At 47.8% G+C, this 15562-nt stretch overlaps 1 protein-coding gene across 11 annotated transcripts in view; it reads right to left on the minus strand.

The window, feature by feature from the left end:
• Positions 1 to 833: 833 nt before the first annotated feature.
• PTPN3 (protein tyrosine phosphatase non-receptor type 3) overlaps positions 834 to 15562 on the minus strand; it is a 110329-nt gene continuing 95600 nt past the window's right edge. For all 11 annotated transcript variants that reach the window (XM_081237138.1, XM_081237142.1, XM_081237140.1 and 8 more), the window contains 5 exons: positions 13609 to 13755; positions 7641 to 7769; positions 6595 to 6740; positions 5982 to 6117; positions 834 to 4336 (listed from right to left, as the gene is read on the minus strand). In XM_081237138.1, the coding sequence (XP_081093264.1) occupies positions 4259 to 4336; positions 5982 to 6117; positions 6595 to 6740; positions 7641 to 7769; positions 13609 to 13755 (636 nt within the window). In that variant the 3' untranslated portion in view covers positions 834 to 4258. The remainder of the gene's footprint in view (positions 4337 to 5981; positions 6118 to 6594; positions 6741 to 7640; positions 7770 to 13608; positions 13756 to 15562) is intronic.

Below are 15562 nucleotides of genomic sequence, written 5' to 3' on the forward strand. Positions count from 1 at the left end.
TTGTCCCTCAAACCCATTCTTTCCTTGTTTCTCAGAAACAGAACTCCTGAATTTTTATTTTATTTTTTTAGAGCTCTTTTTTTTTTTTTTTGACCACACCATGTAGCTTGTGGGATCTTAGTTCCCCAACCAGTGATCGAATCCAGGCCCTCGGCAGTGAAAGCGTCGAGTCCTAAGCACTGGACCACCAGGGAATTCCCAGAACTCCTGAATTTTAGTTAGGCACATGGCTTCTTGGAATAAAAACTATCTTTCCCAGACTCCCTTGTGGTAGGTATGGCCCTGTAAGTTCGGATTGATGAGACGCACAACATTCACATGACACGCCCTAAGGGAAGGGTCTTGCTTTTCTCCTCCTCTCTCCTCCATTCTGCCTGCTAGAATGTGAACACGACTGGAGCTGCCATCGCGGACCTCAATGTACAAGCTGCATACTGGGAATGGCCAAGTAACAAGTCAGAAGGAACCTGAGACGCTAGGGATCATGCAGCCACCTGGCAGCCCTGCATGGGAGAGGGTAAAGAAACCTCTACTTTGTGTAAGCTACTGTTGTCATGACAGCTGAATCTAATTCTGATCTAGAACTTGCCACAGAAGGTCAAGGCTGTCCATGGTCATCCTTCACCAAGGGAAGGTGGAGATGGCAGAGAGCACTCTCCTCCAAGAGAGTTAACATTTACTTAAAAAAAAAAGCAAACAAGATGAGAAAACATTTCCAGAAATCAAGACATCAGAATAAAAATGTCAACACACAATAACAGTGTTGCATAGCTTGAATGTTTTTATATTGATCAAATTGTTTTTCAGTAGAGTCACTGAAAGAACAGGTCAGAATGAAAAACACTCCAAATTTACAGACAAAATATTGCTAATCAATTAAGATACTTTTCAAAACTACATGACAACACAAAACCCTTGGTTGCTCCAGACGGAACGTGAGTTATAGAGATGCCGGGCAGCCCGGCCATCGGACTCCCTCCCTGCTTGGTTTCCCAGGCTGAGGTCAGAGTCTTCGCCAAGGTCTGAGGGACCAGCTCTTGGAGACAAGTTCCAGAAACATGATACATGTCTCTCCAGTAGCTTACTGGAGGTTTTGGTTTAGGATTAACCTTGACTCTCTGGAACAGACTCCCAGAATGGCAGATGTTGAAAAAAAACCAGAGCTTGTCCCCTCGAGCCCAAACTCCCCCTTTTACTTAGAAGGAAAGTGAGGGCTGAGGGCGACACATCTTGTCTAAGTCTAATCTAGACCCACGTCCTGCCTCTGCCCACCCTTTCCCATTGACGCTGTCTCTTCGTTGCCTCCGGTTCTATGATAACTTCTACGAGGAACAAAAAACATCAACCAGCAACTTTGCAGCAACAGCATCTATGCTAATCTCAAAGCAAACTGAAGTATAAGTTACTGTGGTAGGAACTAAAGACCAGCCCAAGTTTGTGATCCAACCCTCCCCGCTCCTCCCCCAACCAAATTGAGTTGGATCTCTTTTTCTGGAAACTCAAAACACCTAGTGCAGGCTCTCTGGAGTGACACCAGGAAGGATCTCCCATTTTATGTCTGCACATCGACGAGTCTAATTATATCTTCCGAGAGTGCCAGAACACAGCATGTAAATGTCTTCTCCATTCATACCCCAATTTCCCAGGCAAAATGTTTATCCTGATTTTGATGACGTTCTTCACTTAGGGCTAAAACGGGCTTCTTAGGTATAATTGCTTAAGTGTATAAGGTGATGAAGCAGGAATCTTGAACTCCACAAATTAATTGGTAGCATCTGTAGTATCTACTTGCACATTTTATTCCTTTCGATAACTCTCTTGTCTTGTTCTTCCCCAGGATTTCATGGATTTTGTTCCTGGTAACATCTGCTGAGTCTGAACTACTGGTCCGCACAGTGGCAGAAAAAGGCTGGTTGCAACCTTCGGTAAACTTTTTGGAAATTGATGTAAAATAATGGCAGCATTTCCTCAACCATATGAAACAATTTGTTTCTTAAAAAAATAATAAAACGTAATAAATCTCCAAACTCATTTAGACTTCACAAGCTTTTTACACACAGGGTGAGGATGCCTTTTTATCAAATGGCGATGATTTGCTCAATATCCTGATGGCATTTAAATTTACTTCAGCTTTCCCTCTTTTTTGGTGCCTGGCTGATCGAATGTTCTGAGTCCAGAAGTACTTGTATGATACTCCTTTGTGCCCTTGGTTCTCTTGAGAAGAAAAGCGATTTTCTCTTACAAAAACCCAGCTGATTCTACTTCTGTTTCATGGATTTGGGGGCTAGTCACTGATAAATTAACTTTTCAAAGTAATTCATCCAGAGCAGTGTCAGATTCCAGCTGATGAAAATTTTAATAGCATCATCTTATTCAATCCTCATATTCAACCCAAAGTCCTCAGTATTATTTATTTCTCCTATTTTAGAGATGAGAAAATGGAGGTAAAGCTCATAAGTGACTAGGCCTAGGGCTAGCTGTTGAGTGGAATCAGAAACCAAATCCTGTACCCCTTAGCTCCAAACTCTGCTGCTACACTCTGCTAGCCTGGCATTACGCTGACAAGGATGGGGCTTCGGTGTCTCCTGTTGCACAGTATGGCTCATGACACGGCACAGCACCTTCCTCCACCCTGGTCATTTAACAGTAAAACATCGGTGGGGAAAAGATGTAAAGAAGGCGGTAAATATGCTCGGTCTGGAGACAACCTTTAGAAACCTGGCCCCTACGGTAAAGGTTTTTACCCAGTTTATGACCAGGAAACGACTCAACTAGTCCAGTTTGCTAAACATCAAAACGGCCTCATTTCAGTGCACTATAACATGAAACCATCCTTTTTCTATAAATCCCGTTAAGAAATTGGACACTTAGCTGTTTCTTCTGGATACATAAAACCACTATTTCAAAATACCACTTTAGAATGTTTACGTAATTTATTTTCCTTAAATAATAATTTGCTACAATCCTGTCACAAATTTAAAAAAAAATTAACATAGTATTAACAAAGGCAGAATTCTTTAGGACAATCAAAATCATGGTGTACTTAGAATAAATTAACATCAAATTGTGTTTATATTCAGATAGTCTGATCCTCTCCTTTGAAATGAAACGAAGACCATTGTAACTAAGAGTGAATGCACACATTTGTTCTTCTATACAGAGACTCATTCTTTATATAAACTCAACTGTAATTTGAATCAAGTTAGGAATCCCGAGAAACACTCACCCGTGGGAACACACACAACACACAGACACACACACACCTCCACAGGCAACCCTCTAGAAGCTGGGTTTCCCATGGCTCAACGACTATATCTTTTCGCAGAAGGGCCAAAGATTCTCAATATTTAGGTGATATCCCATCTCCCCTCAGGAAAATTGTAATGTTTCAAGTGTAATAGCTCGAAGTAGCAGCAATCCATGTCTTAGATTCAGTAGTGGATGATTCCAGTCCTGGGTGCTGAGTGTACAGCAAGAGGAAAGCAGAGGCAAGAGGCACCTGCTCCAAAAACGAACATGTGGGACAACACTGGGAGTCCTTGTTCTCAGAGTCTCAACTGAAAACTCACTCGAAACCTGCACTGCCCGGTTCAGGCACTGGTGTGAACCTGAGGAGGGTCACTAATGCAGGGAGAAGGCAGGGCATTTGGACACGATTCTCAGAAACATGAATATTGGAAATGGCAGGGAGATGGGACCAAGGAAGGGAGGGCAGAAAAGGCACCGCTTGCCCCTCGGCCTGACACCCCACCCCCTGCCGTTCAGTACATTCATGGGGTTTCTCATTAGCATCAGGGCAGGTGAACACTGACTGTTCCAGCTCCACCCAGACACAAGGAAAGCTCAGCCCTTAGTCCTATACACATATACACACAACTCATCCAAGCAACTCTGAACAGCCACACCATCTCGTTTCTGGGAGGTCAACAGGGCTGCTGGCGTCCCCTCTCAATTGCCCAAGGATGGTTTACAGGAATATGGAGACGGAGAAGGAGGGAGGCATTAGGACAGGCCCCAAACTGAGATCCCCTTCTGCTTATTTCTCTCCGGAGGAGGTGCAGGCCTAAATGATGCTATAACTGCATGCGTTATCTACACAGTTCCTATGTACACGATACCTTTTTCTTTTAATAGAAATTTAAAGTGCCTGGGTTCAAATATGCTCATTCCTTTCCCAGAGCCTACAAATTCCTCTTGCTGCTTCCAGAGAGAAGGAGGACGCCCTTGGGAAAGAGGAATGAACGTCTTCACAGTCATCTTAACTGGGATCCAGCATTTGGACTAAGCCTTCTTCATAAACACGAAGAATCGCTTCACACACAAACTTGTACTGGCTCTGGAAAGGAACAGAAAGCTGTCAAGCTGGCCAGCAGCTCCACAAATGCTGCATCAGACCACAGACACAGTTATTCTTTCACCTCACTCATAAGCACCCTGAGCTCCAGCTCTGGCCGAGCCAGGCCCTGGGCTACATCAGGGACATGGTGTGGAGAAGACACACCTACCTGTGAGCTCACTACGTGATGAGGGCTGGGCACCGTGGCATGGAAACACGGCAGAGGGAGGGACCGGCAGTCTCGGGGAGTCAGGGAGGGACACAGGTTGCTGCAGGGTGGCCGTTCCAATGTACACACCAGTGTACGTTGAAATGAAAGGGTGGTCCGTTCAGAGGAGCATAGCCAGGGCTCACGCTCCCAGCCCAGGACAGCTGGTGGTAGCGGGGCTGGTAGGAAGGTGGCACGGGTGGGCTGGGACCTGGCTGCAGAAGGCCTTGCACTGAGATAAGGAGTCTGGATTTTGTCTTCCAAAGGAAAGCCACCGAAAGCTGCTCTACAGGGTAAGCTTCTTTATATTAACAAACACCTAAGAGACTTATCTGACTGATGTGTTCTGGGTGACAAGAAAGCATTCAGACTGAGCTGCACCAGCCAGGAAAATGTGCCCAGAAGATGCACTTTAAACATTCTTTAACTAGCAATGAGGTCTTCCATACCACAAAACAGGGCAGAGAACCTGATTTTTTTTTTTCTTAACCAGGTTTCCTGGGTGCACATGAATTTAAAACAAGAGCTCACCATCGTTAGAGAAATCTTATGAGCTTGGTCCATGAGTCCGTGAGGACACAGAGCTGAGGGCAAGCCCCACTCCCTTCTTTGCTAACTTCTCCTCATCCATTGGGGGGTATGGCCTTGGAGGCCATTCCTCCAGAAAGCCTTGACTTTCCAAAGTCAGCTTTTGATACTCTCCCTGAGTTCTTAGACTCCCTTTGGACTTCGCCCACTGCTGCTGAGATTTATAGTCAAGTGCTCCAGTTCTACTAGATATAAGCTCAGGTCCCTCCTGCTCATGCAATTATCTGTTGAATGGATGAATGAATGAATATGGGATAGTCCTTATTTTGCAGATGGGGAAACTGAGGCTTAGAGAAAGGCTAAGGCACTATTCAAAGGTTGCCCAGTATGTGGGGGAGTGTGAATCATGAACTTTCCATGCCACCCCACTGCCCCTGTTGTAGCTCTGGGGGAAGCCACAATATTTCCTCTTGTGGACACGTGCAGTGCCAGGTACCCAGGCGTGACGTGGGAGAGAGCCCAGAAGAGGAGAGAGTAGGGCCATGTGAGACATCTGCTGAGCCAAAAGGCTCACCCAGGAACAGGTGGGTGGGGTGAAACCCTCAGGTGACCTTGCTTACTTCTGATGGACAGACACATGATGGGTCAGTGGCTCGACAATGCAGAGTGCAACCGGGGCTGCTCCCTGGCCAAGCGGCTGGCAGGAAACAAACCGCGAGGCAGCAGAAGTGGAGGGTAGCGAGGGGCAGAGCTCGGATGGGGTGGGTGTTGGAACTGCTCAGCCCCTGACAAGCTCTGTGACCGTGGGCAAGTGACTCGGTCCCTTGGAGCCTTGGTCTCTCGACCTGCAAAAGCCCTTCGTGCAGGCCTGGCCATCGTTAGTATTTTTATTACTGGATTTCTACTCACTGACGTCTGCACCATCATGGCACGCTGGTCTCGCATTTTCCGAACAATATCCAGTGGGTAAACGGGCAGGTTCCTCTCGATCAGGCACATGGATGTTTCCATGGTGACCAACACACCGGTTCGACCTATCCCAGCACTGGGGGGAAAGGAGCAGAGACGGGATTTGCTCAGATAGCATTTCTGCACAGCCCAGCTCGGCTCCTTGCCAGTTCCCACGTTTACTCAGAGGGAGCTTTCCTCCTCTGACCTTCAAAGAACACAAAACACACGCTCAAGGTGTGCTCTTGAACAGACTGGGGGCTTAAAAACCAACGGGGAGAAACCCGCCTTTCCGTGCAAACTCCGCCCCCCATCTTATGCGCATCTACTGTGAGGTCAGTCAGCTGGGAACAGAGGGAAAGATGAGGGAGGGAGTTCGTTCTCCAGTTCTGCGCTGCAACCACAAGCCTGTCCAAATCTTTTGACATTGTGAAGAAAGAAAGCAAATAGAGCTTTGTAAAAAGCATTATCTAGTCTTGTGGGATTTAGGTGGGCTTGATGCCTGCCAACTTTCTCCAGGCCTTTCCCAAGGAGTATGAGTATTAAAAAAAATAAAGCCAACAAGCCACAGTACCTGCAGTGGACTAGGATGGGTTCACCTTCCACTCTCAGGGACCTCACATAGTTTACAAATTCCAGAAAGTCCGAGGAGTCATCGGGAACGCCGTGGTCTGGCCATGCCACGTACTGGAGATGCGTCACGGTGTGCTCCTCTCCGGTCTGCGAAGAGACAGAGTGGCCTGGCTGAGTTACCTGGATGGTGGGCAGGTGGGCAGGAGGACCCTGGCCCTGCTCTGGCCTCCAGCCAGGGAGCTCCCGTCTCAGGACACTCTTCTGCCACTGGGTACCACCCTGCCATGGCCACTGCCAACTCCTGGCCACCCGCCTTCCATACGCTCCCAAACACCCACTCTCGAGGGTTCCGCTGGGCCCACCTCCTGCCCTATGTCTCCTCCACCACTTCTGCCCACAGTGATCTCTTCCCGTTTGCTCCTATAGTACTTACGATTAGGGCCACCCACATTGGCTCTTTTTTTTTATGGTCAAAATACACATAACAAGAAGTCTACCATGTTAAACATTATGTGCAATTCTTTCCAGAACCTTTTCATCTCCCCAAACTGAAACACTGTGCCTGTTCAACACTAACTTCACTCCCCAGCCATGCAGCCCTGGCAACCACCATCCTGCTTTCCGTCTCTGTGAAATGACTTCTCCAGGTACCTCACATAAGAGAAGTCCCACGGTATTTGACCTTTTGGGTCTGGCTTCTTCCACTCAGCATTAATGTCTTCGAGGTTCAACCATGCGGTAGCATGTGTCAGAACTTCCTTCTTTGTAAAGGGGGACTAGGATTCCACTGTATGAATACACCACATTCTGTTTATCCATTTATCTGTCAGTGGACACTTGGGCTGTTTCCACCTGAAATATGCTGCTGTGGACACGGGTGATGGCTCTTTTCCAGGCTGTCGGTACATCTACTGAAATGCCCACCAGGTGACAACACAGACTGACCTAGAAGTAGGGCGCTAACCGGGTCCCCGGTGGATGCTGATTCAGCACCTGCCTCTAACCCGTGCCCTCTCCTGGACCACTCGCCGCCCATGCAATGCTCACCTCGGTGTTCGTGACCAGCATTTCCCGGAACACATAAGCGATAGTGCAGTCCTCTGACCGACAGCGGATGTGAAAGCTGCCGTGTTCCATGACCTCGGGAGGATAGGGCCAGTACTGGTGGCATTTGGTCTGCAAGGGAACCAGCGGGTAGGGGTTAGGTTCGGCTGTGCAGCGGTCCTCGTGGCGGTTAACTGGGCAGACGGGATGGATGTTTGGCCAGAGCCCTCTCACTCGCACCAGGTACTCAGAGCTGCTGGGAGAAGAGAGATGCAGGCGAGGCCACTCTTGTGCTGTGTCTGTTTTCTGAGGGTGGGCGGGGAACCTCCCTTCCTCCTCTGGGGAGCTGGGGAGGGGTGGGGAGGTCAACCCGCCAGGGGCCAGGCCACAGCTCTCACTCCAGCTGGAGCTGGAATTTGAGCACACAGACTTTTCTTCTTCATCACCAGGGTCCAACTGCTGGAGAAACAGGAGAGCCTCCGACATGGGGCCTCCACTTAGGAGCGACCTCTACCCGACACCCCCATCCGTGGCCCCTTCTCTGCTCTCAACACCCCTTTCTACCTCATCCCCCCTTCGGCGTCCACTCCTCACCCCCTTGAGGTGGAACTCCTCAAGGCATAGCCGCTAAGAGCACACATCTGGGAGCCAGACCGACGTCTGCTACGACCATTTTCTCCTCCACGGTGAGTCCTATGACCTTGAACCTGCTACTACTTAAGCTCTCTGATTTTCACATTCTTCACCTGAAAGACAGGCCAGCACCTGCTTCCCAGATGGTGACAGAGGCTGGAGAGGATGGTGTGCAGTGCCAGGCTCACTGCGGGGGGGCAGGTCAGCGGTGACGGTGGCCGTTATCACCACTGCTGCCGCAGGCCCCACCAGTGCTTTCGTATACGACTCCTACGGAGCTGACACGCGCCAGACAGCAGAGGAGGAAACCCGGGCTGAGCAGGATTAAGTGGGCTGCCCCAGGTCCAGGGCTGCTATGGCTCCCCACGGCCCCTCCGGTTTTCTCTTCCCCCTTCCAAATCCTGAAACCTGTTCCCTAGCAGTCTCACTCCTGCCTCTGGCCTCGAAGCGAAGCTCAGGGCCAAGCTGCCTATCCCATCACAGATCCATCAAGTCAAATTCTGACTCGTTCAAAAAAAATTTTCTCTCCAAGCCTACAGCTACATCAACTTGGGTAAAAATTACATTTACTTACAGCTGAGAGGGGGTATAAACCAAAAGATGCACGTAATTTAAAAGAGCTTTTCTATTCGTATTTTCAAACATCACAGTGAATATGTGAAATTAAAGCATGCTGCTGAAAAGGCGGCGTTAAGAGTTTACTTGTAAACCTTAAACCTGGGTATTTTGGTTAGTGGCTGCTTCCCAGCTTCTCCAAGACACGAAGGACTGCTGTCCATAGAACCCAAGGCAGAGCCAACACCCAGCAGGCCTGCATCTGCTTCCTCATCTGTGAGGGTGTAGCTGTCTGCTGCAGGCTCCCAAGAGTCCTGCCCACAGGGCAGCTGATGGCAAGCTTCGCTCTGAAGTGACGAGCCCGTGCAGGGCTGAGCCACAAACACCTCTATTTCCAGAGACTCCCAGTGAATCTGACCAGAATTGGACTCTCTTTACTCCTTGATCAAATTTAGATTTTAGGTCTACTTGGACCTCTAAGCACTGGGGGTGTAGGGGACAGAACAAGAAGTTTGTGCACATCCTGGGTTTCCCTCCTGGTTGATAAGTTCCACTAACTTGCAATCCCGGGCAAGGTACTTCGCTTCTCTGAACCTCAGTTTTGGCTGTGCTGTGCGGCTGGCAGGATCTTAGTTCCAAGGATCGAACCCAGACCCCTTGCAGTGGAAGCTCGGAGCCCTAACCACTGCACTGCCAGGGGATTCCCTAATGCCTATTATCTGTTGATCAGTATATGCTAAGCACTAAATGGTGCTTTTTATGGACATTATTTTATCTGGGTCTCCAAACAATCTTATGAGGTAGATACCGTCATGGTCTCTGTTTTGCATAAGAGTAAACTGAGGCTCAGAGAGTGAATCCACTTGTGTCAGATCCTACATAAAGGAAATGGAGCGTATATAGATGTAAAAAATAATTTTTCCCCTCAAAGAAACATTCTTGATGGGAGGGGAAGGAGAAGACCCTTTCAATAGAAAGACTATTTCCTCTTGGAGGAACCACATGGACCTGAAGGGAGAACACAATGGAAAATGTTTTAGGTCGGAATGAAAAGCGGGAGAAATGAAAGCTATTCTGTGGCAGGAGCGCCCCACTGACCACTGGCCTCTGGGCAAGGCTCCCAGAACCTACAGACCTGAGCACAGCACAGAGCGGCGACGGGAACCCTGCCAGCTATACGCCTGTGGGGAGGCTCACTCCGCAAAATGCAGAATATGGGAGAAAGCAAACGGGACATGCCGAGAACTTCATCTCTCAGAACAAGTAGGGGACAGAGCTGCTGGCCTGGAGTGACTGACTCCTAATCAGGAGGAACTCAGGGGGGTGGCGAGGACCAGATAAGGGACCTCAGGATAAAGGGCTCAGGTCACCTGAGGGCTTGTAACAGGAGAGGGAGGAAACGCGTAGCCTGGATTTGAGAACAGGTTTCCAACCATTGACAAACAACAGAGGTAAGTTCCCAGGGCCAGAGATTACGAAGGGAATGCTCTGACTCGTGGGAGATGGGAATCTCTAACCCGATGGAACCAGCCGGAAGGGGTTCCATTAGGAAGAAAGGGCTGGGAAACCAACCAACCCACCAGGTTACATGGAGACCTTGGAGGAGCTCAGGTTCAGAGCGGACTCCAATCAGGACGAAACAGGAGGGGCAGGACCTACAAGGGCAGCCGGTGGAAGTGAGGCCTCCTGGATGGAAGAAAGGGCCTTTTCTCCTGAGCTGGAACAGGCAGAATGAGGGGAGGAAGGGACTGCCATCGGGGCAGGTGTCTGTCACTAACCACACCTGCTGGCGCTCTCTTTTCTCCAACGAGAACAATGACCTTGCAGCTGGGAAGGGCCGAGCCAACTTTGAAGGGGAAGGAGCAGCCCAACACAGGTGAGCAGAGCTCCTGGCTGCCCCATGGGTTCAGGTGTTGGCTCGTAGGAGTTGCAGCACCACTGAAAGACCTCATGAGCTCGGAGAGTAGCACCTCCATGGACAGTTTCTGAGAAAACCTGGAGTATCCAGGTTCTCCAAAGTCACAGAACAGGCAGGCAAACAGGGCACAGTTTCATATGGGGAGATTCTGGAGACAACAAGGCCGATGTCTTGTCATCTATAACATACCACAACGGCCCAGATCAAGGCCTGCAAAGTGTGGGATTTGGTAGGAGGCTAGGAGGAGATGGGGTCTGTATTAAACGGCATAGAACCACACGGTGGGAAAGTGGTTTTTTCCATGTATGCCGTAGAGAGTTTCTCAGTTGGAGTCTAGGATAGCTTTAACATTATCTCCCTAGTACTTTAACTCTCTTTTTAGGAGTCAGCACATGAGCCTGTGGGCAAGCACGTCTTGGGTTCACAGCCTGGAAGGCAAGAAAATTTATTTAAACACATTGTCTTGTGGTTTTTGCATTTTTACACATACCTTCTTTATATGGCAAGTGATACTGGGCTTCCATTTAAGATATATCTTTCAAAGGAAATTTTTTAAAGCAAGAAAAGGTGAGCCAATTTGAAGAAGAAGAATAAATAATACTACAGTAATAGTACAGTCCCGGCAACAATTAAGGTGTACCCAAACTACTACTACTGCTAGCTAGCATCTGTATAATATTTACTGTGTGCCAAGCACTGTTCCAAGAAAGCTGCCTGTATTAACTCATTCAGTTACTCCACAAATCGACGATCAGTGTCATTATTATTCCGTTTTACGGAGAGGTTCTGCAGGTTTCCTAAGCCACACAGGTAGGAAGTAACCGAGCAGGGATTTGAATTCAGGAAGCATGGCCCTAGTATCTGCCCTCTTACCCAGGACACCACGGAACAAGATGAGTGCAGGCGCTCCAGAAAAAGAGAGAGGACAGGATAGGACTGTGAGCCAGCTGGAGTTCCCTAAGTTCAAAAAAGGTCCCAGTAATTTCACTGCCTTTCCAAAACAAGATTAGAAGATCACACATGCATACAAAAACAGAACATAAACAAAAATTAAAAATAGGCAAAAACAAGATTTCCAGACAAGGAGATCAGGTGATGCCATAGACCTGCTGCCTTGTGATTTCAGCAAAGCTTCTGAGAGTTCTCACGGTAACCAGGTAGGCAAGAAGGAGAGATGGCCAGGGCTGGAAGCAGAGCTGAGAGAATGAGCAACTGCTCCCCGAAGAGTGCCCTCAACGTCTCTGACTCACAGTATTCTAGAAGGAGCTTTCTACTGCTTCTTGAGGGCCTTTACATTTTTAAATGGTGACTTATGTGAAGAGAATAGATTCTGATCGAGACTGTGAGTGACAAGAAGCTAAGAGTGAGAGCCAGCACAGAGAATGACAGATGGAAAGCCCAAGGAGCCCAAGTGCACGCAAAAGGCCAGATCTGATGGCTCATCCTCCCAGGGATGATAATCATGGCCACACAGACACATAATAGCTAATGTTTGCTGGACACCTGCGACAGGCAGCTCTGTAAGCTTTTCATATATACTGTCTTAGTCTTCACAAACCCTCCAAGGTGGCACTACTATCTGCAGTTTATATTCAGGGAAGCTGAGGGTCAGAGAGGTTAAATAACTTGCTCAAGAAGAACGTGCTCTGAACCCAGATCGTCTGGCTCCAGAGCCCCACCAGCGTGCTGCATGTAGGTTTCAGGAGTCAAATGCTTGAGTACAAAATGGGGAAACTGGCTAACAGCACCACTGAGACAAAGACCAGACAATTTTTGCTGACCACCACCTTAATGGAAGTCGAGGATTATTTTCACATATCTGGAAGGGCATTGCATAGAAGAGAAGGGTAACTTATTACTGAGTCTGCCAGGTAAGAGAAGCAGGTGGGGTGGTGGTTCAAAGTGATGTGGATTTCAGCGTGTTGTAAAGAGGGATTTTAAAAAAAATCAGAGCCGAATACTCATGGATGGACCCTGGAAGTGTTTTAGCCAAGGTGGGGAGCCATCTGCCTGGGACAACCTGTGTGAAAGCCCTCTGCAATCCACAGGTCTCTCTAGAAATAGTAGGAATACTTATTTTGCTGTTTTGGGTGAGAGGGTAGCCTGATCTCCTCAAACATACTATCCATTCTAATCCTGTATTCTGACTTTCAGCACAGCTCAATTTGGCATTCTGAAATTCAAAATTCATTCAAAATAGGTGGTTCAAAATCAATTTATATTTGATTCTGGAATGTGTTTCTGGATAAACGTTTCATAATGAAGATACCCAGATGCAGGCAGAAGTTAGAGAACTCATGCTACACAGTATCCCTTGCACACTGACTTCTGTTATATAATCAGCGATCTGTTCCTATGGAAAATGCACGTCAGGCTGAGCACAGCAGAGTGCCCATCACTCTCCCTTCTTACCTCTTTTTTGCATCAGGTTTTGCTGCAACACAAGCAGAGGTTGACAGAGGTAATTTCTTCTACTTTTTATGGCCATTGTGAACCTGGCACTCATATTGCTCTTCTCAGGACCAGCACTTGTCCTGGGTGGGTAAGGCCACAGCTAAAACAGGGGTTCTGGGACAGGTAAGGCAAGGTGAAGAGGCTTCCTGCTTGTTATAATGGATCGGAGGCAGGAATGGGAGGGGCTGTCTGATCACTCCTTAGCTTGGAAAGGCCAGGGAGTGGGCAGGAAGAGTGCTGAGCTTCCAGTCACTGCAGGTGTCCATCAGTAGCTTTGTACAGGAGATTTATGGGTCACATAGGGGCTGGACCGGGTGACATTTCATTAAGACCTTTTCCAGCTCTGAAATTCACGTTCTGCAGAGCACAGTGTGACACGCACACTTCTGAATTGGAAATCAAGCCACTTACCCGCCCTCGCTCTGTTAGAGTGGTCAACATGACGATGAGTGACAACTTCTGATCCCAGACTACCTGCCAAAATTGTGCACAGGTATGTGGCAGGGGTCCCTGAGCGGCAATGTACTTGTTCACAAGGTTAGCAGCAGGAACTTCCATCTGGCAAGAGATTGTTAAGGCATCAGAATCTGTTACTGCCACAAGGTGGACAGGGAACTGGATCTTACATTCTTTCAGTTAGTGACTGTCATCACACCAGAATAACATCTCTATCAATTTTCGGCCAATAAGAATAATCAAAGAAAAAGCTACTCTCAAAAATGCTTCAGGGCTTCCCTGATGGCGCAGTGGTTGAGAGTCTGCCTGCCGATGCAGGGGACACGGGTTCGTGCCCCGGTCTGGGAAGATCCCACGTGCCGCGGAGCGGCTGGGCCCGTGAGCCATGGCCGCTGAACCTGCGCATCCGGAGCCTGTGCTCCGCAACGGGAGAGGCCACAGCAGTGAGAGGCCCGCGTACCGCAAAAAAAAATGCTTCGAAGGGACTTCCCTGGCGGTTCAGTGGTTAAGACTTCACACTTCCACTGCAGGGTGCGCAGGTTCGACCCCTGGTCTGGGAACTAAGATCCCACAAGCCATGCAGCCAAAAAAAAAAAAAAGGCTTCAAAGGTATTTAACAATAATACTAGCATTAGATATTTAAGATAAAACTATATGATAGTCAATAGGCGATAATCAGAAGTGGACCTACGAGATGGAAGAGTTTAAATGACCTTCACCGCTGTATCCTAAATATAATCAATATTGGGTAACTGCATTTTCAGCAACGCATGCCAATCCTCACACTCACATCTTTCCCTATGCAGGGTTTTCTATCAAAATATTTATTTTCTTTGAAGCATAAGCCATACAGGCTTATGCCACCAACTGTTGTTCCACTTGCTTTCTGCATGGCTGCCAATGTTTGTGCCACTGAGTTGATCAGTCTCCCTCCCAGCCCCAGCTTTACTGAGGTATAACTGACAAATAAAAATGGTATATATTTAAGGTGTACAACATGATGGTTTGACATATGTATACACTGTGAAGTGATTCCTAGAGTCAAGTTCATGAACACATCACCTCACATAGTTACCATCTGAGTTGATTAATGCTGGATGTCAAAATGTTTTCAACTGTCCTCAGTGTCCTCTCCCACCCTGATCTCCTTTTACTTCTAAACTAAGTCTTTTCTATGAAAGAACACTCAGAACTGGCTGAGCTTTGGAGTGGCACTGTGATTCACTCATTCTTAGATGGGAAAGGTAAATGGAGGTGCCTAACTCATGGTTTGGTTGGTGCTTGGGTTAAGGGCTTCCTCAGCCCTGGTCTCAGCCAGTCCCCACCCCAGGACTGCATGGTCTTAGCAGCCCCACCATTTCTGATGCTCTGCTTGCAGGACACCAGGAATGTTGAAGTGAGGGTCAATGAATCCCACAGATGCTTTTGAATAAGTGGAATCACTGATCAGACCCATTCTTGCTGGTAGTTCTTGATATCATGCTATAACCTGAGAACTTGAAAAGTCATCTGTTCATTTAGATCAGAGGTTGGTAAGCTATGGGCTGAAGGCCAAATTTAGCTGCCACTTTGCAAGCCTAAGGTGTTTTTTTGTGTTTTCACATGGTTGCATTTTAGACGGCTATATAAGTACCTAATTAATATCCTCAACTTTGTCTCTTGGCTTGCAGAGACCAAAATACTTATTGTCTGGCCCTCTACAGACGAAGTGTGCTGACCCCTGGTTTAGATAAAGAAACTGAGGTTCAGAGAGGCTAAGTTGCCCAAGACGCATTTTCAGAGTGAAATGAATGTTTTCCCCACAACGTGTGTAATCTTTTACCTTTTATTTTTGGGTTATATGCCCAGAGGTGGTTTTATTTTTCTTATTTTTAGGCAGGATGTAAGGACATGGGGGAAAAACACAGAA

The sequence above is a fragment of the Mesoplodon bidens genome, assembly GCF_964165515.1.
Source record: "Mesoplodon bidens genome assembly, chromosome: 6".
NCBI lineage: Eukaryota > Metazoa > Chordata > Mammalia > Artiodactyla > Ziphiidae > Mesoplodon > Mesoplodon bidens.